This window comes from Leptidea sinapis, chromosome 17 (assembly GCF_905404315.1).
Source record: "Leptidea sinapis chromosome 17, ilLepSina1.1, whole genome shotgun sequence".
NCBI lineage: Eukaryota > Metazoa > Arthropoda > Insecta > Lepidoptera > Pieridae > Leptidea > Leptidea sinapis.
This window is the reverse complement of record NC_066281.1, coordinates 2,452,952-2,480,874: the sequence shown is the minus strand read 5'-3', so window position 1 is coordinate 2,480,874 and position 27,923 is coordinate 2,452,952. Positions and strand designations below refer to the sequence as shown.

The 27,923-nt window shown below is 36.5% G+C and overlaps 2 protein-coding genes across 2 annotated transcripts; one reads left to right on the top strand and one right to left on the bottom strand.

The window, feature by feature from the left end:
- Positions 1-28: 28 nt before the first annotated feature.
- LOC126969099 (uncharacterized) lies at positions 29-11,140 on the bottom strand. The gene is made up of 5 exons (XM_050814405.1): positions 10,954-11,140; positions 7,225-7,425; positions 4,308-4,521; positions 2,981-3,214; positions 29-1,808 (listed from the first exon to the last, which is right to left on the bottom strand). The coding sequence occupies exons 1-5, from the start codon at positions 11,053-11,055 to the stop codon at positions 1,681-1,683; spliced, it is 879 nt and encodes a 292-aa protein (XP_050670362.1). The 5' UTR covers positions 11,056-11,140; the 3' UTR covers positions 29-1,680.
- Positions 11,141-15,875: 4,735 nt separating this feature from the next.
- LOC126969095 (importin subunit alpha-4) lies at positions 15,876-22,124 on the top strand. Its single transcript, XM_050814403.1, has 6 exons — positions 15,876-16,148; positions 16,228-16,926; positions 17,177-17,419; positions 18,804-19,076; positions 20,056-20,232; positions 21,812-22,124. Exons 1-6 carry the CDS (start codon positions 16,086-16,088, stop codon positions 21,902-21,904), a joined length of 1,548 nt encoding a protein of 515 aa, XP_050670360.1. The 5' UTR covers positions 15,876-16,085; the 3' UTR covers positions 21,905-22,124.
- Positions 22,125-27,923: the final 5,799 nt, after the last annotated feature.

The window sequence follows — 27,923 nt, the reverse complement described above, 5'->3', positions numbered from 1 at the left end:
TTACTAAAGGTCATAAATAAAACATCCGTTATATGTACATCGAATACTGTATTTAATAGACACACAGTTTTACATGAAATGTAGATAACAATAGCACAGTGTATATAGGTAATTGGCAAATAATATTTCATAATTCTTGTAGAAACAATTCCTTATAAGTAAAATAAAGTGAGTATTATCTCAAAATATATTCATAGCTAATTTAAAACATTGTCAAAAATTATTTTGTGCCTTAAGTGATAAAGGAATTTCTGCGTCAATTATTAATGTGATTCAAGTTGTAGTGTATGACCACATTGTCTCTTCTGTCTGCCAAAGGAGGGACCATTGCTCACAAAATTTTGGATTGTGATTTTGCCTTCACTTGAGCATACTTAGCAGCCCTACATATACGCGATAAACATGTCGATAAACGTGCGTACGGGTAGCTGATGGTAAGTGATCATCGCATCACATTCTCTTGCAACACCAGAGGAATCACAGGAGCGTTGACGGCCTTTTATAAAGGTGCGCGCGGTTTTTGAAAACATCGTACAAGGAAGCTTATTTCACACTTTGGCTGTACGAGAAAGAATATTTCTTGAAAATTCTTTCTACTACATAAAAAAATATCAGTTGCACTCTAGGATGGTTGTGAACCCCGCTTTTAAACTGGTTCATCTGTTGTTTGTAGTAGAAGAATTTGAACCTCTGTATTTCAAGAAACTTTGTCTTAAAAAATAAAATCAAAATCCCCCAGTAGTCTGGAGTTCTGAGCTCAAACTGCATATGACTGCTTTAAAAATGTTCAAACTTTTAATCTGTTATAGAAAATATCTCGTAACAAACCACAGACAGTTCAAATTCACATGTATTAATGCAAAGAAGGATTTATAAAATCGCTTACTGAAAGTCAAAATCTACAGTAAAATAATACATATATATACTCCAATCTGTGAATCCTGAGTAATTTTAGACATGCATATTTATTTAGTTGCCTTGAATGAATAAAATTACACCAAGCATATCTATATTATTTGGAACTATCAAAAGGAAGGTCTTGTCAAATGTATGCGAGTAAGTAATATGTTCGTGCAGTTAGACATCAGCTTAACTTGAATCTAGAATCAGATACATACTATAAGGACTATACTTTAGTTCCTAAAGTTAATATAAAGACACCTTAAATGTTGAAAGACTTAGTGCGCATTACCACATAGTTTTCCATAACGAGCAAGACCATATTGCAAATCAATGTCATTAGTTCACCATAAACCTGACCCTTAAAAAGTTTAAACAGAGTCTGATATTATTATTTTCGTCATAAACGTACTCATTCATTGATGGAATACAAACAGTAATCAAATGCCTTTTAATGACCGATGGCACACTCTTGCAGGAACCAGGTTTCAGATCCAAACGATGTTATCACTGATCTGTCCAAAGTGACATTTTTAAAGATGGCGGTGTTAGTTCTTATTTCGGACACAATGTTTCAGATATCAGTCCCACTATAATACATTATTTATGGAAATATGACGACACCATAGAACAAGTGATTACAGATTCGACCAAATTGTCTATTTATAGACAGAAATCTTTTTGGCCGATGTAGTCGTTTACTTCGACTCGAAAGCTTAATCTAACACCTAGTGTATGCAAGAAAACACATTTATTCGTAGTATTTGGTTATAACAGTGTTTACACTTGTACGAGACTCTTCTCATATTTGATAATTTCATCGTAGTTATCTATCTTGAGCTCCTGGATGTGTTTGCCCGAAAACAGTATGAAGTCTCGCGGCTGCGGGTCAGTTGAGCGTTTCTCTACTGAAATTATAATTATAAGGTTAAAAGCGTGTTGTTTCTTCCATAAAATCCACAGTAATCATAAACGTCTTCGAGAGTAGAATTTATGTTCCGCCAATTGTCATCAAGTGGGCGTGTTTTGATCTTTACCAGACAAAAAATATTAATACTAGTGTTTTTTTTTTTTTATAAAAGAGGGCAAACGGGTAAGAGATGACGAGCTGGGAGTGGTGAGGCAACCACCCGTAGACATGCCCAAAACCAGGGGTCAAGAGATGCGTTGCTGGCCTTAAACGATGGTAGTATACTCTCTATGCCTGAAGGTCCCTAAGTCGTATCAGTTTGGGAAAACTGAAGCAGGTGATTGATTCCACAATATGGCTTTGCGAAGCAAGAATTTCCTCGCAACCTACGGTTTCTGCGTATTCAAGACGTCCACTGCTGGACAAAGGCCAACCCCACAGATCTCCACGACGATCTTTTCTGAGCTACCCTCATCCAACGAACTCCGGCAATGTTGACCAGATTGGTTGCCATTCGATTATTTTACTGCCCCACCGGCCATGTGTCCGTCGAACTATGTGCCCTGCCCACTGCCACTTCAGTTTCGCAATCATGGGCTGTGTTGGTCGGTGACTTTGGTTCTCCTACGGATCTCCTCATTTCTGATTCGATCTCGCAAGAAAACTCCGATTATTTTTATGCAATATGCATACAATCATAAGAAATATTTCACTGCAAGTGTGCCCTCATAATTATAATTACAGCACACACTCGGATAGAACCACTTAACCGTTATTAAGAAAAAAAATAATTTAAAAATATAAACATATTTCACATAAATGAATCAGTTTTCCATGATATAATTTTGGAACAATCTACATAATATAATTAATCCAGTAGTCGCGTTTAGTTTTAGTAACTACTAGATGTTAATCTAAAACAGTACTTAAAACGACTATGATATGGCGACAAGCATAGTATACAAATCTGACACAAATATATAATTTCCTCCCCTTAATTAAGTTTTGGTGATTATTGCCTCACCCACCTTAGCGAAAAGAAACATTGATTTAGAATTCTTCAATATGAAAAAGTCCTCAAGATAATGTTACCTCTGTTATTTTCGAATTACGTTTGTCCTTGGTACAACACCTACCATCGTACTTTTTATTAAAGAACACTTAACTTACTCTCAACACCATTGAGATAAAGCCGATATGTCGGCTTGGAGAAGCAGGAGTCTGCCATACGTTTGGCTGCCTTCGCCATGTCCACGATGGAGGGCAGGGCTGCACGGAGATGCGTGCGAACCTTGGACACGTCGAAGTTTGCTCCATTAGTTAGCCCGTTGATGAACAGCTCTGGAGGCATCACGATATCGGGCTGGAGGTCCATTACGAAGCAACGCTCATCGTCAACGATGCCTGGAATGTGATGTGAAATGGAATTATTATCAGTATTTACATCCATTACATTACTCTCCCGACGGGAACTGCCCCCAGTAGAGCTATTAGTTTATTTTATACCACACTATGCTTAAGATGTTAGGCGAGCTTAGCTTACATAACTGTAAACTTGTAATGATATTTCGTATTGACCCGAAGTTTCCCTAATCTAATTTTTTTTTTTTGACATGGTTTTGTGCTGTAGTTGGTAGCATGGTTTTTTGTCATTACATTTGTTCAGCACTCCGAGTGGCACCCATCCTTTATGGACCTATCTGATGACGTCCGGTACACTGAGTCTTTGCCAACTCTGGAAACGGATCTCCAGGTTTAGAAGACTAAGGAGCCCGACGAAGGCGTCCTGACCATGTAGAAAGTGACAGAAGGAGAGCGAAAGGCGACGTACCCCTGGCGTCGAGACACTTCTGCCTCAACGGTTGACGAGTTAGGGCGTTACTCTGTCCGATAACTGTTTGAATATTACTTAATTATTCGTAATTTATACATAGAAGCTGATTTTAGTTTTGTAAATTTTTTCTACTTAATTTTACAGTTAATAAATTAGATGTTAGCGTGTTTGTAAATATTGATAGGTGGTATTAAAATTTAAATAAATCCCATTGATGACCATTCTGTTGAATATAGTGAGAAAAAACATATTTTGGTGGAAATTTTGTTCGAGCTACCAATGTTCAAAACGCGCAATTCGCAACGGGTCAAACTCAACCGCCGGCAAAGGCGAAACGAAATCCGCAGCCCACACTGACCGAGGAGCAGGCTGTGAACTCAGGGATATGTTTGTCTGCCATCAGCGTGATTCTTCAGCTATAGAATGGTATTTAATATGAGTGTGTTACACGACCAAACAAATATTGTATTTTTGTATCAAATAGTTCACAACTGATGCTGAGCAATGTAAATTAAAATATAGTTTCTGTTTTACCACCACCACCATATTATTGAACCTATTTCGCTAGCACAAGGCTTTGCTTATATCTTACGTGAGTTGCATTTATCGATTATTATGACAAGATACGAAATAGACAAAATCATCTTAAAATTATTTAATTACCTGTAAGGTTGCTGCTGAAGTCGTGTATAAAGTTGACTCGATGCCCGTTATCCACGACGGCAATCTTTTCCACCGTCTCTCCGATATCCAGTTCCTCGTTGAGCATGTCCATGATTGTGTCTGAGTCATTCTCGTTGAGGGCGCTCACCAGCTCGAGCATCGGCTTCGAGTCCCAAGCCACAGGCAGTACGTGGAACTTTCCATCCATGTATCTCTACGCATTAATGTTAATATTTTTAAAGAAGTCTCTTCCACGCCTAGTGGTGTTTAGGACAGAGTAAATGTGGAAAATCTACCAGAAAAAAAAGGAAAGACTAGTATGTTGAGAAACTGAAAGAAAGTTTTACAGGCATAGAAGAGATAGGTTTGATTGAAGATTTGTGGGAGATATTTAAGAAAGGGGTCGTTAATGTTGCTGTTGAGGTATGCGGGGTAGCTAAAAGAAGGAAAGGAAGAAATAACTATAATGTATGGGTGCATAAAGAGGTACAAGTGGCTGTGCAAGAAAAGAAGACAGCGTGGGTGGATTGGTTAGCAACAAAGGGTAACCAAAAAGTTCAAAAGGCAACGGATGACGAGATAAAGGAAGCAAGAGCGAAGTATAAGAGATTGAAATCAGAAGCGAAAGAGCGTTGTGCTTAGAAAGAAAGAAGAACGAAATGATGATTTTGATAGGAAGCACTGAAGATTTCGAGTCAGACATCAAGTTCTTCTGCAAATCCAACAAAACAGCCAGAGGAACAACTTCTACCTCGAAGCTGAGTACAATCAGGAGTCAAGATTTGAGCACTATAAGAGGAGAATAAAGAGTATTTTGAAAGTTTGTTTGAAAGAGAGGAATGTAAGTAAATGTTGAGAAGAGAGAATTGAAACTAATATAAATTCTGATGAAAGTGAGATAAGCATGGATGAAATAGTGAAAGAATAGTGAGAGCATTGAAAAGTATGAGATTAGGGGTAAGGCAGCAGGTTATGATAGGATTTCCGTCGAGATGCTGGCTGGACAGGGCATAATGGCTAGCCTACCGCCTTTTCAATTTGTGCTGGCGAAATGGGCAAGTACCAGAAGTCTGGTGCAAAGCTGTAATCGTGCCATTGTATAAAAGAAAAGGGTCATGGGGATGGTGCAGTGATAGAGCAGAAATTACCGCGGTGTAAGCCTTCTCAGCGTCGTTGCTAATAGAATGCGAAAGTGTTGATCGAAAGGGTTGTGAATGAAAGAGACGAAAAAGTATGGGATGCACAAGCAGGATTTAGAAACGGAATGGGATGTACGTAATGTATTTTCCTTGCGATGCATAACCGAAAAATGTTTGGCTTAAAACAAGACGGTCTATTGCGCGTTTGTGGATCTAGAAAAGGCCTATGATAGAGTGGTAAGAAATTAATTGGGATTGTAGTGCTTGTGTAAGGATTTATCCTTAATCGGGGCATACACTGAATGGTTTAATATTGCAAAAGGTGTTAGGGATGTGTAGCGTCACCATGGCTGTTTAATCTGTTCATGAACAATTACTTGACAGATCTAAAAGAGAATGAAAGTAGGTTGAGACTTGAGAATGAATGAGTTACTCGTCAAATGTTTTCTCTATGCTGATGATCAAGTATTACTTGCGTCTTCTGCCGAAGAGTTGCAGGAGATGGTAACTGCTATGAGTGGAGCTTTTGGTAGAAAGGGAATGTAGATGAATATAAAGAAGATGAAAGTGATGGTGTTTGAAAGAGATGAGGTCGTGACAGGCTGCAATATCGTGATTGGAGATAAAAAAATTGAACAGGTGAATGAGTTTGTGTATATGGCTTCAAAATTTACAAGGCATGGTAAGTATGAGAGTGATATTGAAAGAAGAATAAATGCAGGAAACATTGAATGGAGCTTTGCACTTCTTTATGAACATGCAGAAGGTGTCTAACAAGGCTCGTTTGGCTGTGAAAGTGTTCTATTGGTTCCAACACTCATGAACGGAAGTGAAAGTTGGGTATGGCAGAAGAAACATGAAAGCAGAATAAATGCAGTTAAGATGAGAGCGTTGAGAAGTATTATAGGAGTTAAACTGAGTGACAGGATAAGACAAATGATAATGAAACGTCGTGGTCTGAAAGATTTTGTGACAAAAATTGAGAAAGGTATGCTGAGATGGTTTGGCCATATCGAGAGAATGAATGAAGAGCAATTGACGAAAAAAGTGTATAAGGCCAGTGTGAATGAAAATGTTGGAAGGGGTAGACATAGGCGGACGTTTCGAGCATCTTAATCTGTACTACACAGACACCTTATAAAAAGCGAAGAACTTCCCCGAAGAATTGGTTGGAAAACAATTCTAAGATTCCTCTAGTATTACAAGGGAGTATGTTCAAAGGTGATCACCTTGATGAATAACCTTGAAGATTATTAACGGAAAAACTGAACAAAGAAGCACCTTACGTTTGGCTAATGACCATCGTTGCAAGCATAACAACACCAGAGGAGTTAAAAGAATGAAAGAAAAAGTAATATATGCCGCATGTGCAGACCAACAATTATCAAGTGATGCCCAGATATGCTCGCACCAAATAACTTATTGTTGGAAAAAAGTTTGGACTCTATTCCGTACTTCAACTAATAAAACATTTAATAATCATCAGCAACAATTTAAAAATTCAGGAGCTTCAAATCAGCTTCTCTATCTCCGACCACAGCTGTCAACGTAACGTGAGTAACTTAGGACCTCATCGCAAGAAGAAGAATGCTGTGGGATGAGCTTCCTTGTGTGGTGTTTCTGGGACGATATGACATATGGTAATAACACATATTTAATAGCAATTGCATAAAGTCTTTTCTCTGTAAAGATTAAATGTATTGGAAAAGCCTTGTATCTTATAGGTAAATAAAATAAAAACATAAATAATAATATAAATATTCCCAAAAAGTCCTTACCTCACGCATATCCCTTGGCACTGGAATATGGCAGCGTGCCTGATAGTTCTGGAAGCCGGTCTTATACGAGTGCAACATCACTATGACTGACATCCCGCCGATGCACGCCAGCAATAGAACGGACAGTATAACGTACAGCACGCCCTTCACTGAGTAGAACTCAAAGCTTTCGAAGACTGGGTATGGAAGGTCAACCCGCGTCTGAAATGGCATTACAGCGATTATGATGTGAAAATTCTTTAAACACGTTTGGCTCATCTGTTAGGCGGAAAAATTACCGTCACGCTAAAGAGATTAAATTATCAATTCTGTGGGTATTGAATTTGACTGATCCTAATTCTATTTTAATTAAAAACTTCTTAATTTTAAGTCGAAATGAGCTGTCACGTTCGTTCTGTTAAGTCTGCTCTAGATATAGTTGACTGAGGCAGCGCGATCAGTCAGATTAAAATTTACCAACAATTAAATTCGATGAAAGTGTGATTACATTATAAATGTAGAACAAAAAAAAGTTTTCTTTCGTCTTGGTGAAGTTTTCACTTCTGTAGTGTGGCCCTAAGCACTCACCGTTTTTAGTGAACTATGCAACTAATATCTGAAAGAATGAAAGGTGTCTGTTGATTATCCCGTGGGTAATCAACAGACACCTTTCGTTTAAAAGACACCTGTCGTTCAAAAAGACGACTTATATAACTGATCTAAGACATCTTTGCAACAGAACAAACAATATCATGGCATAGGTATAAATGAGATAATTAGTATAAAATCACCTTGTGCTTCCCCGCGGTGCAAGAAGAACAAAGGATTCTGAGGCCGAAGTAGCGAAAAACTGCACAACAGGACGATTAGGCCTGCAAACCATAAAAAAGCCCTATGGCACCCAAGGGTCATTCAGCGAGAATTCTTGCCTGTTACGAAACGCTCACCACTCCGCTTCAAACATCAACGATAGAAGTGAGATTCTAAATGATTTGCTTAACTCTTACCATCTTGACCCTATTAACACTGGTTGTACTTCTATTTTTTGTAACAAGAGTAAGGAAGGAAACTTTGAACACACATTCGCTACGGAAACTCTTGCCAGGCATATCCTGAATGTGGGTGAGTAACGAAAATTCCATGTCCGACCAGAAATACATACTTAACATTTTCTTTAGCAGCCACTCTTGACTATCGAACCATAACGTTTAGGAATTCAAGACAGGCAGCCTAGGACACCTACAAGGAGAAATTAAGGCGGCACCCCGAATCAATTCAGATGAGTCTATAGAAGTATTATAGATATAGTAGATATATATATACTATCGAGATAGTCTGTAGAAGTATTATAGATGTCTATGAAGCGAGCTGTCAACTAGAAACAAAGAACTTTAATCAAGAAATACCGTGGAATTCTTAGCTAGAGAAACTAAGAAAGAAAACCCGCACATGTTTCAACATGGTTGAAAATTTAATCCAAGAATTGGACGGCTTACACAAAAGCCTTGACGGAATACAATAAAGAAATCAGGATGGCTCTTAGAGTATCATGGATGAAGCCATATGAGGACAACATGAGAACGACTCAAGGTGCAAGTCTGCACAAGATGCTCTGGAAAACGTGCCTGAATTAACTGGGACTTCTTAAAGTCCTTCGCATCTGATGAAAAGGAAACTTGGAACTCCTAGTCTCAAACCATTTCCCTGGGGTCCTCAATTTTTAAGTTTGATGCGAGTGCACTTTACAAAACTCGTAGCGATGACTGGTATATGCCCACCAAAGTAATTACACCGGGAAAGGTGAAATGGGTGATTAAATTGTTCCAACTATATAAAGCAAGTGAAGTGGATGGCAGTCTCCCTATTCTAGTGCAGAAAGGCTCTCCTACCACATTTACTCAGGATCTACAGGGATTTGCATGCGGACACATCTCAGAAAAGTGGATGAAGGTAAAGGTACTGTTTATTCCGAAGGCTGGCAAGAAGGACTACTTAAATCCAAAGTCCTTCGAAAGGTATGGAGAAGGTGGATAGAAAGTTACATCAGAGTTAAAGATCTGCACAATAACACCATGTCTATCAAAGCCAAGTCAGATAAACTTTATTCAATTAGACTAAAAAAAGCGCTTTTGAATCGAATAAATAAATATATACAGCATGAGGGTTGAAAGGGCCCTTGAGGACGAACTAATTGCACTCTAATATGGACTCTGGTGTTTGATGAGCTTTTCTATAAGATGGATAAACTTAAACTCATTGTATGGACACTCAGGGTGACGCTGATGATCTAGTGATAATAATTATTCCAGGCGACAGCCAAAGTACTACCTCGTACCTTATACAGAAAGCTCTTACACTCAACCAAAGTTTTACATAAGTATAGTCTGAGCAAAGTTTAAGTACGCTCTATTGATCTCATCCTTAATATCATATCCATATGGTGCGAAAACAATCAACTGGTTCTTAATGCTGAAAGTACCGTCCTAGTGATTTATAAAGAAGAAGGGAAAGTTGAATAAATTTCTTGCCTCGTATAGCCACCTTGTGGAATCAATTACCAGCTGCTGTTTTCATGATATGAGTGATACAACTTAGGAAACTTAAAGAATTAAAGAAAAGAGCATACCCATCCCACCTTAAACACCGGCAACGCATCTCTTGACCCCTGGCTTTGCGGATGTCTGTTTGCCCCCTCTTATATAATATATGTAAAAAAGGGTATTAAGAAAAATATCTGATTATTTGGATGGCAAACATCGTTGGAATCAAAGCTGTTCAACTACAGTTAGCTTAATACAAGAAGTTTATTAAACTTAAATGAAGATACATGAAATGAAGATGAAGTAAAAGTACAATTTAAGTTTCCCACTAATAGAATAAATATTCGAATTTTAATTTGAAAATTCAACAAGATAAAAAGCACCTCTAGGTGCTTTTTATCCTTGTTCTAACAAGGATAAAAAGGATGGCAAAAAGGGTAATCAGGGACGAAAAAAGGGAGGCCAATCGAACGGTCGTATCGAGCTCGAGTCAGAGGCAAATTGCCATGGACAGGGTTTACCTACTAGAAACTCGGCAACCTCAAGTTGTCAAGAGGCACACATTAATCAAAGAAATCACACATAAATCATTAATTGAAGAGTTCAGGAGTAATGGCTAATTCAATATTCAATGGCCCTGAAGCACTTCAAGGATTGGGCCTCAGTTCGTGAACTTCTCCAGTGCTCCATTCAAGTTGAATGAGCGAGGGTGAAGACCTGGCATCAAATAACCTTTATGGGCATTATAGCCTAAACATATGGTCAGATTTGGTGCGGACGGACCATCGGGCGGTCTGGTGGGGCGCCTTGCACCAATTGGTATGGTGTCGTACTCGGTAAGATCCGAACGGAATAATTTTGTGGGATGTACAATGCGACATACCTACGAATATATTCCGCTACCAGACCGCATCCGATATTTTAGCCGTATCAAATCCGATCATGTGTTTAGGCTTCAATAATGCACTAATACGATGACATTATGGCTGATATAGAACAAATAGATTTTTCTGTTATTTTAATAATCTAATGATAAAATAGTTATGGTTCCAAGAAATTTCATGGAGCAATTATAATATTATTATCTATCTAGATTATGCTAAGCTAAACGTTTTATGTTAAAAATTATCGAAAGCCAAACAGGCGTTGTTCGTTGTGAAAAAAAATTCCTTTGTGTTAGAAATCATTGTAAAACAGAAATTATGCGCACCTCGCTATTACTGCCTCGGCTCGAACTTGTGCTCGGAGTTGGAGACGAGCCCAGTATCGGCTTCTCGTTCATCAAATCCAGCGCTTTTGTATAAACCGTCATTTTAGTTATTTACTACCACTGATTTTAATGGACACAGAGAGCTACGGTCACCGGCAGAGTAAACCTGGGAGGAGGGAAACTCTTCTGCGCGTTGCGTTGTATCGATTTTATGTCCGCGCTTTTGATTGGCCGCGAGCTCAGCTGCTCGGGACATCAACGCAGTTTGAAATAAAATTAACTTACACAGTGAATTATTACCTACTGAGAATGCATGACCTACTTTTACTTTACACATCTGTGTCAAAATTGTATGAAATCATTAAATAGCAAACAAAAAAAATATTTTTAAACGTGATAGGTATCTATAGGTAGGTATATTTTATATACATATTTATGTTTCGACTAACTTCAAAGTCAAAGAAAATTCACCTTTCTATTAGGCTTAAGAGATCCAGCTTAAAAATTTCAAATCAAATCAAAAAAAGCGCGTACACCTTCCTTAAAGGCCGGCAACGCTCTTGTGATTCCTCTGGTATTGCAAGAGAATGTGGGCGGCGATGATCACTTAACACCAAGGGACCCGTACGCTCGTTTGTCCTCCTATTCCATAAAAAAAAAATCAAAATCTCTTTATTCATATAGGTCAAGAAATTTAAAATTATGAATGTCAATTTTTTTTTCTTTTTAAATTCACCGCCTCTTCACAAAAGGTCGAGTTTTAATGAGAGTTGAGAAGAAATAGCAAGAAACTCATTGCCATTCTTTTAAACTAACATTTATAACTTCACCGTTTTATAAATCATTTCAAGTACAGTAAGTACGCAATAAATTGACGTCACAAAAATACTCAAACGTCAAATATTTAAAAGGATTGCCCTACACGAGTAAGTCAAAAAGTGATGCATATCTTTACGATTCTCAGTTGTATGTTTATAAAGCGGTCTTATTGGGTAAATAAAACATCTGGTTCTCAAATTTTTACTTATCTCTCTAGAAAATATAATGTTATTACATTTATTTAAAAGCTCATAACTCTAATGCACAGAAAATTTACTAAAAAGGATAAAAAACACAAGAGGGAAAAAATGGCCGCGTTTAGGACTTGTAATAAATTCTATCATAATAATATGTTACATTACAAGTTCCATATTCGATAAAATACTTAATAAATTGTATTTCAATAAAATGTTTTATTGTAACAATATTTTTTAATATACATTTCATACAAAAATATTAAGTCTCGAAACTTCCATCACTTATCGTTCGTTTCTTCAATTTTCGCGCGTAATTCAAATACCTAATTCGCGTAGTAGTCAATGTGACATTTGAAGTTTCTTTTAAAAGATCAGTTTATGCCATAGACAAAATATAGTAACTACTAGTTAGTAAGTATAGTTACTATACTTGGTCTATGGTTTATGCCAATTCACCTTTCACACTTCAAACGTCAAAAACACAGACATAATGTATTTGAAAATTATAGTTTTGTTCGACGTCACCTTGCTCACGTCACGTGGCTCACAGGCAACGACCGCAGATGGGCCGCAAACTAAGAGAGCCTGCACAGCGAGCTGCCCAAACGTCCTTTTAAAAGCTTCGCTTCAACAATGAAGTAAGCACTGGAACATGCACTTATAAAATGTAAATAAATACTAAGTACTACTCAAGTCTGGATTGTTTGCTTGTTTTTTCAAATAACCACAACAGTCAACCTGACTGTTTGCAAGCTCTGCAACTCTAGAATCTGAGATTTTGGTAAACAAACAGAAAAAATCTTGCATCTGATCTTCAAGATGATGACAGTTAATTATTAAATAATGAATACGGCTGTATGGGCTTGAAGCGATTGCCTGTCCTGAGAATGGACGAAGAAACCAAAAAAAATAACGAATGACGCAGTCAGAACATTTTAAGAACCAACTTCAACCTGTTACTTTTGTGTTACAGTGATGCGCACGCATCTTTAAATTTCACTCTCATCATTATTTCATAATGCGCCTAAAGAAGTATAACTTCAAAAAGTGTACGTGTACTTATGTATGCACGCAAGAAGTTATTTTTTTTGGTCTAACGAAGCAAAAATCATTAAATGATTTATTCCGCGTGCTCGTTTGTAGAAGGAACAATATTGTGAAGTTCTTCCAACGATGGCTTTGACAATTAATTACTAAATAATGAATACGGCTGTACGGGCTTGAACCCTTTGCCTAAAAATTTTTGGAATAATATTCCGTTAAGGGTATAAAAATTGCTTTTTATATCTTAATTTCATACTTGGAAAATTGGAATAATAATGGGAAATAATAAAAGTAGACTAAGTCTCCAAATAATATTTTTATTGAACTCTGTTTGCGAACTTTAGGTGCCTCCCGACCGTCACGCGACATGCAACATACAGACGAAAAAGTTTCAACACACTTCTATGAATAAAATCTAACCGATTTGCTTCTTCAATGAACCGTTTATTTTTATTTTTGTATCGCATGAAAGTTAATTGAACAAATTCTTGCACATTAACTTGGTACCCATAAATATGTTCGTCCTGTTGTATTTATCCATTTTTTTTTCATATCGGATATAATAGAATCCTGAACTGGTATAATTTTATCTATTATTTTATTACAAATTGCTGTCATGCCCCTTGTTTTATTATCAATTATATGAAAACGGACAAATATCGTTCTAAATTCTTCATATGTTAAGTTTGTTTTGATTACGATAAATTTGCTGATAATAGGTGTCTGTGGATCAAAAATCAATACTTTTAAGTGAATTAAATACAATTTATTAAAAAAGAGCTTGTTGCACATAAAATTAAAAACGTTAGGTGAAAAGTAATACATACGTGTGGAACCAAACTCCTAGATTTTTATATTTACTACTTTGGCAGCCAGACAATTTACCCAAAAGTGGTGTTATCTTTTATAACTTTATAGGAATCCGTTTCTCACAACAAATATGTTTGAAAACAATAAAATCACAAAAATACTATTCGCAAGCTAATCGCCAACCGATGACATTACAGCTCTTGTACCTACTATTTGTCGCAAAGTTGACATTAAAATTAAAATCATTAAAATGTGTCACGCTATAGAGATGCAAGATAGATAGCTTTGTCCCGTTGTATCTCAGCCTAAGTTGTAGATCGCTAGTCTTTTCTATTTGTAGTGAAGTCACCAACGCTTCTTCTGTAGTGCTAATATTTTAAGAATATAGCCAATTTTTTAACCGACGGAAAAAAACATAGGAGGTTTCTCAATTCAACCGAATATTTTTTTCATGTGTGATCGCTGATAACTTCTTCTTTTATAAACCGATTTTAATGATTTTTTTTTTTGAAGAAGAGATACCTAAAGGCTGAGACCATAAAAAGAAAACCAGGATTTAATGATGGCATCTCAGAGAAATAGAAGAAAACTTTCTCTAACAGAAATACAGAAACATAGAATAGGAAAGCGAATCTCTAGTTAATGTAACCGATTTTGATTGACATATTGTAAGCAGTCAGCCACTCATGGAATTAACTACTTAGTATTTTTAAATTAGACCAGGACTGAATTTAAACTGATGGAACTTTTAATTACAATAAACTTTGGGATCATTATTCGCCTTTGGTAGTTTAGAACTTGTACCCTTACACTTTAGAACACAAGCACAATGTAAAAAGTATTATTATAATTTTATTAAATTTTCGTGAGCATAATTTCAAAATTTCAGCGAAATATTTAAAACGCTCGTAACTTCAAAACCTTCAGATCTAAAAGAAATTCCCTGGGTCCACACCTACAGCAGCGGTACGGTAATGTTAATGATAATAGGCATTATCTATAAATAAATTTAAATGTTTTATAAAAAAATGGCTCTGTCGTAAATCCTATTACTCCACTGCTGAATATCTAAATGATCGGACAGCCTGGGACTAGATTGTGATTATTTTATAGCGACTGTACAATATTGTATATTCATATTGAAAAGAGCGCAAAAAAAAGAATGCTGGGAGAGTTTCTTGCGCCGCTTCTTCTCTCTCAGAGCGCCATTTGTTTCCGAAGCGGTAGTAGTATCTAGTAGTATAAGAAATGACATCAAAAAGAATTCTAAAGGAATCAATTTTGAGAAAATAAATGCCTTTTATGCCTTTTAATACCATAAATAATTAATACACTTTGGATATATTCCGATATGCACTGCGAGCACTGCACAGTGCTAACACTGTAGAAAAATTCGTTCCGTTATGGACTGCCAGTATACTACCGCAGTACCCTAGGGAAATGTATGGCGGCGATTTATAACGTATATTCTGCTGTGAGCACTGGCGTTTTCGAGGTAAGGTACTCGCAATACTTTGATCACGTGATCAGTCAAACCCACTCGAGTGCCTACGTTTTATAAACAATACCTACAGTTTAATCGCAAATAATTATAATTTGACAGTACTCCAACAACTTTTTTTTAATGAACTAGAAAACTTTAATACTATGTCTACTACTAATTTGGATGCTACGTCAAAAAATGCGGCTGACAGTATACGGGATTGCGTTCCATTTTAAATAGTATACTGGTTAAACCTTTTCTTAACGAACGGAAAGGAACCGCTTCACAGTATACTAAATTGACGTCACACTGTACAGTGGTCGCAGTGCATATCGGAACATACCCATATTCCATAATTAATTCATTACATTATGAAATTAGTCCAATTGTGTTTTGTGTTTTTAACCTCTCCTTGATAAAGTTTTCACTTCAGTCGTATGGTCAAATGCAAAAGTTTTTTTCGTGTATAATCGTGTGTTAATATTCTACAAGTTGGTAGTAATTGTTTTTGTTACCCGACTTTCAAATCCCTATGTTTCCGGGCTAAGTTTTACTGGCGGCTGGCAACTCTCTTAAAAGTAAAAATAGGAATTTTGAGGAGGGATTATACGTTTAATAATTTTGTAGAATATTCTGTGAAAAGGTTATTGCTTCTCCATACAACTAAAGTGCCGTTAAAAGATGATAGATTAGTTTTCTATTATTAAATTTTGTGTTATTCCATTGTTTCGTTGTGAACACAGTGTAATTCTCCTAACCGAGACAGCAACCATAATAAAATGGCGACGGATCCAACGAAAAACCGCATGCATGTTTTCAAGAACACTGGCAAAGATGTCGACGTAAGTAATTTAGTATCCTGTTTCATTCGATTACATTTAATCAAATTGTCGTACTGATGCAAACTATTATAAATTATAGGAAATGCGCAGACGGCGAAATGAGGTGACAGTTGAACTTAGGAAGAACAAAAGAGACGAAACGTTACAAAAACGAAGAAATGTACCAATCAGCGACTCAACAGACGAAGATGAGAATGATAGGACATTGGCAGCAACAGATTTACAGGAGTTAGTTATGAATGCGGCTAACTCCCAAAACCCTACAGTTCAACTTGCAGCTGTACAGCAATGTAGAAAGTTACTCTCCTCCGACAAAAACCCGCCCATAGATGAATTGATAAATACCGGAATCCTTGTAATTCTAGTTCAATGCCTGGCTAGGGCTGACAACCCCACTCTTCAGTTTGAAGCTGCTTGGGCTCTAACCAACATAGCATCAGGAACCTCTGCACAAACTAACAAGGTGGTGCATGCGGGTGCAGTTCCTTTATTTTTGCAGCTACTAATGTCCCCGCATGAAAATGTTTGTGAGCAAGCTGTCTGGGCATTGGGTAACATAATTGGCGATGGTCCAAGACTCCGAGACTTAGTTGTTGAACTTGGAGTAGTGAAGCCACTTTTAAGCTTTATTAAACCAGACACACCAATATCATTTCTTCGTAATGTCACTTGGGTTATTGTCAACTTATGTAGGAATAAGGATCCACCTCCTCCAGTAAAAACAATTCAAGAAATACTGCCAGCTCTTAATGTACTCATCACACACTCGGATATTAATGTAAGTCAATGATTATTTGAGTACACCACATTCAATTTTCTTAATGTGATTGTGACTTAACACAGTGATATTTTATTGAGAGTTTATCATTTGCACCATTAATAATATGCTTCACTACTAACATCCATATCCTATTAATTATTTATTTTAAAACTAATGTAATAACTCAGAATAGCTAAAACTTGAATTAGTAATACCTATATAATTAATTCAGATTTATTTATATCAGAACACATATTTAAAATTTCAGATTTTAGTTGACACTGTGTGGGCTATTAGTTATTTAACGGATGGTGGCAATGAGCAAATCCAAATGGTAATCGATTCAGGCATAGTTCCCAAGCTAATCCCACTGTTGTCACATAAAGAAGTCAAATGTCAGACAGCTGCGTTGAGGGCTGTTGGCAACATAGTCACAGGAACAGATGAACAGACACAAGTTGTGCTCAATTGTGATGCACTGTCACACTTTCCAGACTTACTAACACATCAGGTATGTTGTTTCTAACCTCTCAGACAAATCATTGGATAATTAATTTATGTTACTATATTATATATATTTTTTTATTAAATACCATAATATGGGGAAATAGGAAAGGTGGGGCAAAATAGTTTTTCAAAATTGTTCTGCTAGTGTGCTTAATTAAAGAAAGATCAACACTTTAATTTCTAAAAATGGTATATATTTTGCTTCTGCCTACACTGAGCACACAGCCAGCCATTCAGTTGTATTATATATATTAAAAACATCCCAAGTTAGGTATTTGTAGACACTTATTTAGTATAGCTTTACCCCCTTATTTATAATAGTCTGCTAACTTAAAGCATTGCTAATTCTCACTCTCTCTTCTTCTATTGACCTTAGTCAGAATGAGAAAAAACACTCCTAAGTTTAAAGTTAGTGAATGATTATGAATAAGGGGGTTAAAGTTTAAGTTTTTCATGGGTTACTTATCGTGAGAAAAAGCATTGAAATTGTTATTATTAGTATTTATAATAATATTTTAGAGATAATATGAATGAAGGAATTGGCATAAATTGTATAATGGGAACAACACTACATTTGTTTTACTAAAAGGTATCCTGGAATTCCTAAATAGGGTTGTCAAACACTAGAACCTAAATTAATAAATTAAAGAATGTAAATTTAATCTAGGTATTCACTGAATATTTCTATAATACTTTATAATGATTTTAGAATGCCTCAAAACTGTTTTTTGCCTGTAAATTCATTGCACTGACTCGGCCCTTAGATGTGGCAATATTTAGACCAAAGATGATTTGGTGTCACTTGTTGGACAAATGGGAATAAACCAACAATGGTAGATTACAATCACATGACCCATAGGGGTGATTTCCACTAGTACTAAACATGCATAAGTATGTTGATGAGCTAAGTGTAAATGCTGAAAAAAATATAAGAGCCAGGCTTAGAAAATGTGGAATTATCTCATTTTTTAACTATTACCTAATTATTACTTACTAGTAACCTACTTATTTTGGATAGATTGAGTGACAGTAACCCCTCTCTTGAATGTTTTAATCCCTGATAAATTGGAATCTGCAAGGATTTTTCTGTTGAATTTCTCAAAATATGATAATAATTTGGGAATGGAATTCTGTATATCTTGACATACCATATCCATTATGAAAGGTTTAACCTCCAATTTGCTAAATGAGCTCATGAGATCGGCAAATCTGATGTTTTCCATAGTTTAAATTTCAATTGAAATTTGAAAAAGTTTGGACAAATTTACCACACTTTACTGTAATATTATTTTACCATAACCCAGGTTCGTCAGTCTAAATGAGTAATGATAGGTTAGATAAGTTAAAAACATTCTGGCTGTTTTCTAATTATAAAATATAATTTATAGAAAGAAAAAATATGCAAGGAAGCTGTATGGTTCCTCTCCAATATAACAGCAGGCAACAAACAACAAGTGCAAGCTGTCATTGATGCGGGACTCTTACCGAAGATTGTTGAGAACTTGAGTAAGGGCGAGTTCCAGACTCAGAAAGAAGCAGCATGGGCTGTGTCGAACTTGTGCATCAGTGGGACCAAGGACCAGGTGGCTGCCCTCATAGCATGTGGAGTTATACCACCATTCTGTAATCTTCTCAGTTGTAAAGATACACAGGTCATCAATGTAAGTGTAAACATTTCATCATTATTGATACAGGATCTATTCCTTTGCACAGGATGCCTGCTAGATTATGGGTACCACAACGGCACCTTTTTCTGCAGTGAAGCAGTAATGTGTAAGCATTATTGTGTTTCAGTCTGAAGGGTGCCATAGCTAGTGAAATTAATAGACAAAGATGAGAATGATAGGACATTGGCAGCAACAGATTTACAGGAGTTAGTTATGAATGCGGCTAACTCCCAAAACCCTACAGTTCAACTTGCAGATGTACAGCAATGTAGAAAGTTACTCTCCTCCGACAAAAACCCGCCCATAGATGAATTGATAAATACCGGAATCCTTGTAATTCTAGTTCAATGCCTGGCTAGGGCTGATAACCCCACTCTTCAGTTTGAAGCTGCTTGGGCTCTAACCAACATAGCATCAGGAACCTCTGCACAAATGAGACTTAACATCTTACATCTCGACGAGTGCAGTTCTAATTCCTCTCAAAAATTTTAGGTTTTTCAAGAATCATGATCATAATTGCATTGTAATGGGCAGGACATATCAATTACCATCAGCTAAATGTCCTCCTTGTCTCGTCCTTTATGGCATAAAAAAAATGATTATTTGTATTATATTTGCATTCACCTCAGCCTAATGTAATATCGGTCATTGATTGGTTTAAAATGTAGTTACAAAAATATCATTGAGAAATATTTTTAAATTGCAGCCGAAACAATATCACATTGACATCTGGCATTCCACAACCACTTGTTTAGCAAGAAATTTCATGCCTGTTACAGTCACTTTGTGGAATCAAATTACTGGCTGCTTTTTTCCCCGAACCGATACGACTTAGGGACCTTCAGGAAAAGAGTGGGAGTATCCCACCTTAAAGTCCGGCAGCGCGTCTCTTGACACTGTTGTTCTTCTGGAAATCTGGATTTGCCCCGTCTTATATAGAAAAGAAAACATTTTATCCAAAAATCTTATGCAGGTGGTGCTTGATGGACTTAGCAACATGTTGAAAATGGCTGGGGAAAATGCAGAACAAGTAGCTAACCTGATTGAGGAGTGTGGTGGCATTGATAAGATTGAAGAACTGCAAGGCCATGAAAAGATGGAGATCTACAAGATGGCCTATGATATCATTGAACAATACTTTGCAGATGAGGTGAGTGAATGTATAAAATTTATAATTTGAATATTCATTGAAATTTTTTGAGTATTATCCAAATGTTGTGAGCTTTCTTGAGTGTAAATTCGGCTAAAATTTGTCTTCAATTGATTCAACTCATGTTTCGCCTCTACACAAGACATCCGCAGGAGATGTTGACTCGCCAAATAATAAGAGGCAGGACTGCTTAAGTAAAAATTGATATTTAGTTTAGTATGAAACATGCAGTAAGATTTGACATACATTTGAAATAGTAATTACAATTTGGCGGCTAAGTTTGAAATCGAACAGTTGCTTAAAAAGTAGTGGATCTCCGTTTTTTACATGGCTTACGGTCGTTATCAATAAAGTATCTCTAGTTACGGATACGTTGCTATCACCGTTTAATGGCATCATCTTAAGAAAAAACGACTCCTATATTTTAATCGTGTGTTGGTGTAGGTACATATCTAAATTTTCTTTCAGTATGTTATTGATTATGTGTGACAAAAAATTTTAACACTACGCATTTCTTTAGATTTTCATATTATATTGTTGATGATGATGAAATAAATCAACATAAAGTTTCAGCCACTGCTTTGTCTTGCTTTTTTTTAGGTAAACCACACGTTCCTTAGGGGGCGGGATTTCGAAATGTAACAGTTTCATAAACAAACTTCAAATCAAAGAAACTTCACTAGACTGCTAACAAAAATGTTTCCATGGTTAGACATACTCTTCTGAATTGATTAAAGGTTGTCGTCAAAGAGATCAGCTGAGATATCCACCTAGATACATACATGTTGGCAGTAAAGGACTGCTTCTTGGCAGCTTACTTAGAAAGTCATAGGTTTATGGCCAGACTCTTTCTAATTAATTGCATAAAGTACAAAAAATTATTAGTTTGATTTCTTGGGAGGTCGCAACAGCCTTACTTATCGAACTTATAATAATGATACTCGAGTACTACTGTTTTAAGAACGCCGGTTCTTTTTTTACTGCTATTCATAAGTAGACCTTTCCCCACACTGTATAAACATTGTACTTGACAAGGGGTGCTCAAACTGTCGATCCGGATCGACTGGTCGATCGCGAGTGCTTTTTGAGTCGATCTCGAGAAAAAAATCCGGTATAATAAACTAAAATCGGTAATTACGTACCATCTTATGAAAAGAATGCTCAGGACATGGAGCGTCATGCAGATTCAACATTCAAAGTCGCTCTTTAGTTAAGCTTAGAACTTTAGAACGCGTTTGTTTTGTAAGAACCAATAAACTCGCAATTTTGAATAATAATTATGAGTTTTTTCATTGACATTTAAGAACAGACCTACACTTACCTTGACTAAAAAAATGCATATTTTGCGCAAAACTAATATCTATGTCATCGTGACACTCTACCTAGACGACAATCCTTCATCACACATACTTGAAGCCTCTCAGAGCCGATCGATCGAACAATTTTGAGGTAGATCGCCAGCAGTTCAAGCTTGAGCACCCGTGTACTTGACAGATTTTTAAATATATATTATAGCATTAGTTTTTCCATGCCATAATATTTTATTAATTTATTAACATTATTTGTAATGTTATTTCAGGAGGAGGATGCCTCACTGGTGCCCGCTACAGCTGAGCAGGGCTTCCAGTTTGAGCCGGCGCAAACCGGACCGCAGGAGGGCTTCAGGTTCTAAATTACCAAACAGACTGGAACACACAAGTGTGTCTACTATTCTCAGCATCGACAAACACGCCTATAATTTTAATAATGTATTGGCATCCATGGGTGCCTCATTTGAATTAACAATAATAATTAAATGAGAAAAAAAATATTAACTTTCAATCGTGAAAGAAATTCGTAACTATGAGTTTAATTGTATTTTTTTTATAATAATAAAGTATATTATCTTTGTACATATGTGATTTAAATTTGGCTGCATTATTTTAAATTGAAACATTATTTAGACAGGCGAAAAGGTAAACAATAGCCACAGGCCTGTTGTTTTGGACCATTGTCGACTATACTAAAGCCAATGAGAGGAGATAGAGAATGTAAACAAAGTTTCAGGGGTTCAAAACCTTTTCATCGATATCTTTGAATATTGAAATTGATATATTAAAATATCTATAAGGTTGTCTAGAGCTGCCGGGCTGTATTGTATTCTATTATTAAAATCAACAACAACTCACAATAACAGCAAAGATCCCAAAAAACTAGGTAAATAGGTAAACAAAAAAATACGTATCACTTTTAACAATCCAAACAGGAATGAACTTGTACACAAAATAGCGGACCAAATGTTGCCAACTGCTGTAATGAATGCCTCCCTGTACCACGAAACAACATCAGCTATCGTCGACCAACTGACGCCATTCTTGCGTACGAGTGATAGGGACAGAGATAATAATCACTCGCTATAGCAATGTAACGCAGTAACGGTCCGTTTGTTTACATTCTTTATCACGTCTCGTTGGCCTTAGTATAGTTACTTATTTTAGATCCGTGCGCCTTGTCGATGAAGAGTGGGAAAGTTAGTTTAGGTAAACCGACTGACTTATGTATCATCAGAGCCTCAACCATGAATTTAACTCTAGTATAATCGCTAGCGACAAAGTAGCTTAATAAATTATGAAGGCCCAAAAGGGTTTTTTTTAAAAATTCAATTCACAATTGAAAGCTCATGGTTTAGGTTTTGTTAAGTCGGGCGGGCAAAAGCAAAAAGGCCTTAGCACCGTATCGTTGTATATTCTCGTGTTAAACTGAACTATGGTGCTGTGGCTTCGTTGTGATGCATTGTGATGTTTGAAACTTTCATTGTTTTCTCGTAATCGATTGGATGCGTAGATAAGTTAGGACCCCTCAGATAGATAGTTTGTTGCCCTGGGGAATTATGGGATAATACCTCACAACATACAGCTTCATTATCAAAACTGTATAAATGTTGTAGATTTAAGTAAAAATCCAATCTGGTAAAGTAACTGAACGGCCATCACATAGTATAAGCAAATCTTCCTTTCACAATATACCTACTATAAATAACATGACTAATCAAAAGTAAATAAAGTAGGTTTATTGATCCCCTTTTAGACACACACTAAAATCCTCATTTGCTTTGTCAAACTCTTTCAAAATGTATTCCCATACACAATATGGGTCTGATGATGAACTGACATGTAGTACGAAAACTACCAAATTTTTTATTAATTCATTGTGCCCCATTAGGATTGTCCCACTAATGCCCCAGAGTGTAAGCCTTACAATCGCTTTACAATAATAACATAGTATTATGTTTTAAATTGTATTTAACTCGCATGTATCACTGATACGGGACTTATAATATTTGTTCGAAAATGTTTTGAATATTACAATAAATCTGTCCAAAAAACTGTTTTATTTTTATTGAGGTAGTGTGTTGATTGAAGGCAGCGAGGGCGCGGAGAATCGTTTGGTCTGCCGCTGAAATAAAAAATTGTTTTTAAATAAGGTTGATAATGAAAATTAACATTACATTTACTACTTAGTATATGTGGCAGTCAAACTAAATATTATCATTTTATGTATGCCAATAGGAACAGGAAATATATTATGCTTATTAGTAACTATATAATATTTACATAAGTAAATATTATATATTATTATTAAATATTATTTTTTTAACATAACATCAACACCTTTACCATGGTATGTAGATGTCGCAGTTATATTGTCAAATCCGTCAATTCACAATTTCACTAATGATATTACAATTTAACGGCCTGGTTTTAGTGACATTGTAATATCACGGGTATACTATAGTGATATTGTAAGGCAATAAATGATATGGGTAATGACATTTTTACTGGTCGTTAGTTTGCGGCGGTCTCTGATTGGTCTCTTGTATTTATTGTATAGTCATTATTATTTGGTTATACAAGTAATAATAATTAAATTCTTAATTTGGCGACTATGGCTCACTCAAATGTTCATACAATAGTCAGATATGATTAGAAATACATAAATTATTAAAAGAATTCAATTTTACATAATAAATAACAAAAAACATAAATTATCTTCAAATGAGCCCCATATTCCTCAGTCCCTGTATTCAACTAATTGTTACCTAAGCGAATCGGCCTTTGTTCACTCCAAATTTAGGTCCAAAACTAAATTTACACTGTTTAACACAACGTACGAGCCGAGCGTAGCGTGCCGCGATAGCGGCCAGCAGGTGAAACAGCTCTTCGAAACACTCCCCGTGATAATAAGCATGCGGTGGGGGATACACAATGAAGGGGCCTTTCCAGAAAAATGGCTTTTTAGTGGTAAACGTGCAAACTTGAGTCTTCTGGGGGTTAAATTGGACAAAGTTCCTATTACCCATTCCGCGACCTTCTCACGAGAGGACTCGATAAAAGACAAGTTTCTTCCGGTACTGGTCGACAATTTCCCGAGAGAGACCTGTGTCCCGTGTATACGGCAATTCCAGTACTGTCGTCTGCATAGCAATGTATGTTGAAGGTCACCAACATATCGTTGATATGCAGAAGAAACAGTGTAGGATATAACACATCCTTGGGGCACTCCAACGTTCAGGGGCTTAGGGTTCGAGCAATAACCGTCGGCAACGACCAGTGTTTCTTGAACATTCCATTTGAAGAGCACAAAATATCATTCAAATTGAAATGAGCATATCCCGCGAAACTATGACATAGTGCGGTAGCAAAAAGTTTATGAACTCTACGGCAATTAGAACTCGTAGGTGCTTTTTACTGAATCTTGTTTGTAAGTGCGATACAATATTATATTTGTTATGACATAATATATCAAAATTGTAAGCGCCTATCCTTCAGTTGTATAAGGTTATAAGCCCAAATAAAAGTATAGATGGTCATAAGATAATCTGCTGTGAGAACATTTATTAATACAAACGGCGTAGACACTTTTTGGACACCTTCCAAAGAGTATATATTTAATAAGGATTCCATACGCGTACAGTATATTCAACTTGAAAACAAATTAATGCCTTACAAGTATATAATATGAATGCATTAGGCTTTAAACGCTTTGTTGACATATTGTTCATATCTAATGCGATTCCTAAATCAGTAATCATGACAACTTCTTTTAGATACTTCCTAAATACAATCGATTTACTTACACTTAATCAAACAAAGAGACAATTTATTGATTTCGCAATAATCTGAGAAACGAACCAAGTCATGTTGAAATTTTATTTGTTCCTCAAATGTTTTGATAGTATACCTAAAGCAAAAAAGAAAAAGCAATTATTAACATCATTAATAAACAATATAAATAGTAGTGGACCGATAATAGAGTCTTGCGGCACACCAGATGTAACAAAGACGGAATCTGACTCAAATCCAGTAATAACTACTTTTTCTGAGCGATAGGATGTATATGATTTGAACTATCGCCATACATTTCCACGACTACCATTTTTCTTTTTTCCGTGTAAAGCCGGGGTGAGTCGCTAAATATATATCAAAATAGATTGGCTACCTACCGTCTTCTTATATTCACAGGCGTAGCATTTGGCTGCGTTGTAGTAATAATCTTGCGAGCTCTGTTTTGATGAAAGCGTATGATTAAGAAGACGAGCGTCGTAGTAAAGACCCACTTTGTTCTGAAAACTGAATCACTTATGACAATAGAATTATTATATTTATATATATTACACATTAATTAATAGAGAGGCGACTAAGGGATACAAAGAACGGAGGATGGGCAGAAGCTTCCTTCCGAGAGAGCATCAACATCTACTGCGATCGCCAACCCGCCTGCTAAGCATTGGCGATTGTGACAAAATCCCCCAAATACGAAGAATGACAGACTCTGTAAGGTCCCGGCAGCCCCGCTCGTGGTGGACATGGTATCAGCCACATAAGCGACAGGGCAAAGGATGCTAATAATCGCCGAGTTCGACGCAGTTTTGGTAAGCCTTCACAAAACGGACCGATGATCAATTCAAGATTGCCGGAATAGGTTGGGTGCGGTGAGCGCAGGACTGATCGTCGTGGATATCTTTGGGGGAAGCTTTTGTCCAGGTGTATGCGTCTTCCGGCTGATATGATGAATATTATTTAAATTTCTGGAGTTTGTTTATGATGTCAATGATGTGAGGTCATGAGAAGATGAAACTGTGTTCACGGACAAGCAGACTGCCGGTGTAGCAAGCAGGTCGATATGTCATACGGCTTAAGTTAGAAATAAAAGCCTAAACAGAATACGGTCGGATTTGGTATACGGCCGGTCCGTTAGACACCTCACACAAATTGTCACCCTCAGCCGGTTATACAATTTTTTTATTTCTGCGCCTTGAATTGTGATTGAACGACATCGCATAAGATTTATTCAGGAAGAGAGATATTTCTCCTCCCTAAAATATTTTCTCCGGAGGATTACCTCCGGAGAAAAATTACCTTCAATATTTCTTTGAATTGGCGAAGTCTGGATATTTATGCTACAAATTGTCATTGTATGGTAAAAGACTGGATAATAATCACTAAACGAACTGGTCAAGGGAGTCTCGGTCCTCCAAACCTTGGCATCCTTTTTAGAATTTTTTTATTTTATTATTTGTTGTAATAGGGTAATAGAAACTATAGCCAGTGTTAAAAATTTCAGCTGCATTTTTCAGCTATTACCTACCGCATATATGAGATATGTCCGTTGATAGATAAACGAACTGATCTGTAGGAGAGTTTTAATAATCGGGTTCTTTCTGGTGACGCTTCGGGTACGGAACGCTAATTCTGCGACAGATAATTGTTTTTATACTCAAATAGGCAGGAACATTTCCAAGAAATATTTACAAAAATGTCAGCTCATTTACTTAGGCAACGGTTTCGTCCAGTAATTATCAAGCCTGTTGATTTTCATGATAGCAGTCAACCTCTGCAAAAGGCTGAAGTTTTCCTTCTGTATCTTTTCCTTACGGTCGAGTTCTCTCTGACACTTCTTCAACTTGAGAGCCACATGGGGACGCGACGCCGGCGCTCGATCGTCTATCACCGGTAGGGCCGACTGTACCTTAAATCACGGATTTAATTTTATTCAATTAAAGTTGAGCTTTTTCCCATAAAACTTAGACAATTTATACTTCTAGTCCTATCACTGTGACAGTAGTGTAAACGTCGAAAAAATTGCGGCAAACAGTTAGCCTCTATTTTAAGTAACGCATGCATACTTAAATAAAATAAGTGACGTATCGTAAGTGTAAGACGTAGTTTGTCATGCACACTATATACTTTAGTGTGCATGACACCTGGCTTGTTGGCATGCGTTGCCTAACAGCAAGAGGCTCTATTAAGACGTAAAATTATTTAAGACTTAAAACATTAACGACTATTACTGATGAGAGTCATCATAGGTAAGTGGGTTAGGTATTGAAGGGTTTTTGTCCAAAACTATAGCTATATGCCTGTTTTACGTAAGAATTGTCCTGCAATTGTGGCTATAGCTTTAAGTCGACCACGCTAGTCCAGTAACGGCCGTTCCCAATATACTATCTACAGATAGAGATAAATTACTACCTTCTACTGTCAGTAATCTGAAGCTGTCCAAATATACTCGATAAGTCGTACTTATCGCCTAAATTGCAATTTCCATACAAACTTCTATCGCTGGTACGCTATACGTCGTCCCATTGACAGACAGCGTGTACGGTTAAGGTGAGTTACCGTCGATAAGTTTATTGGGACAGAAAAGTCAAA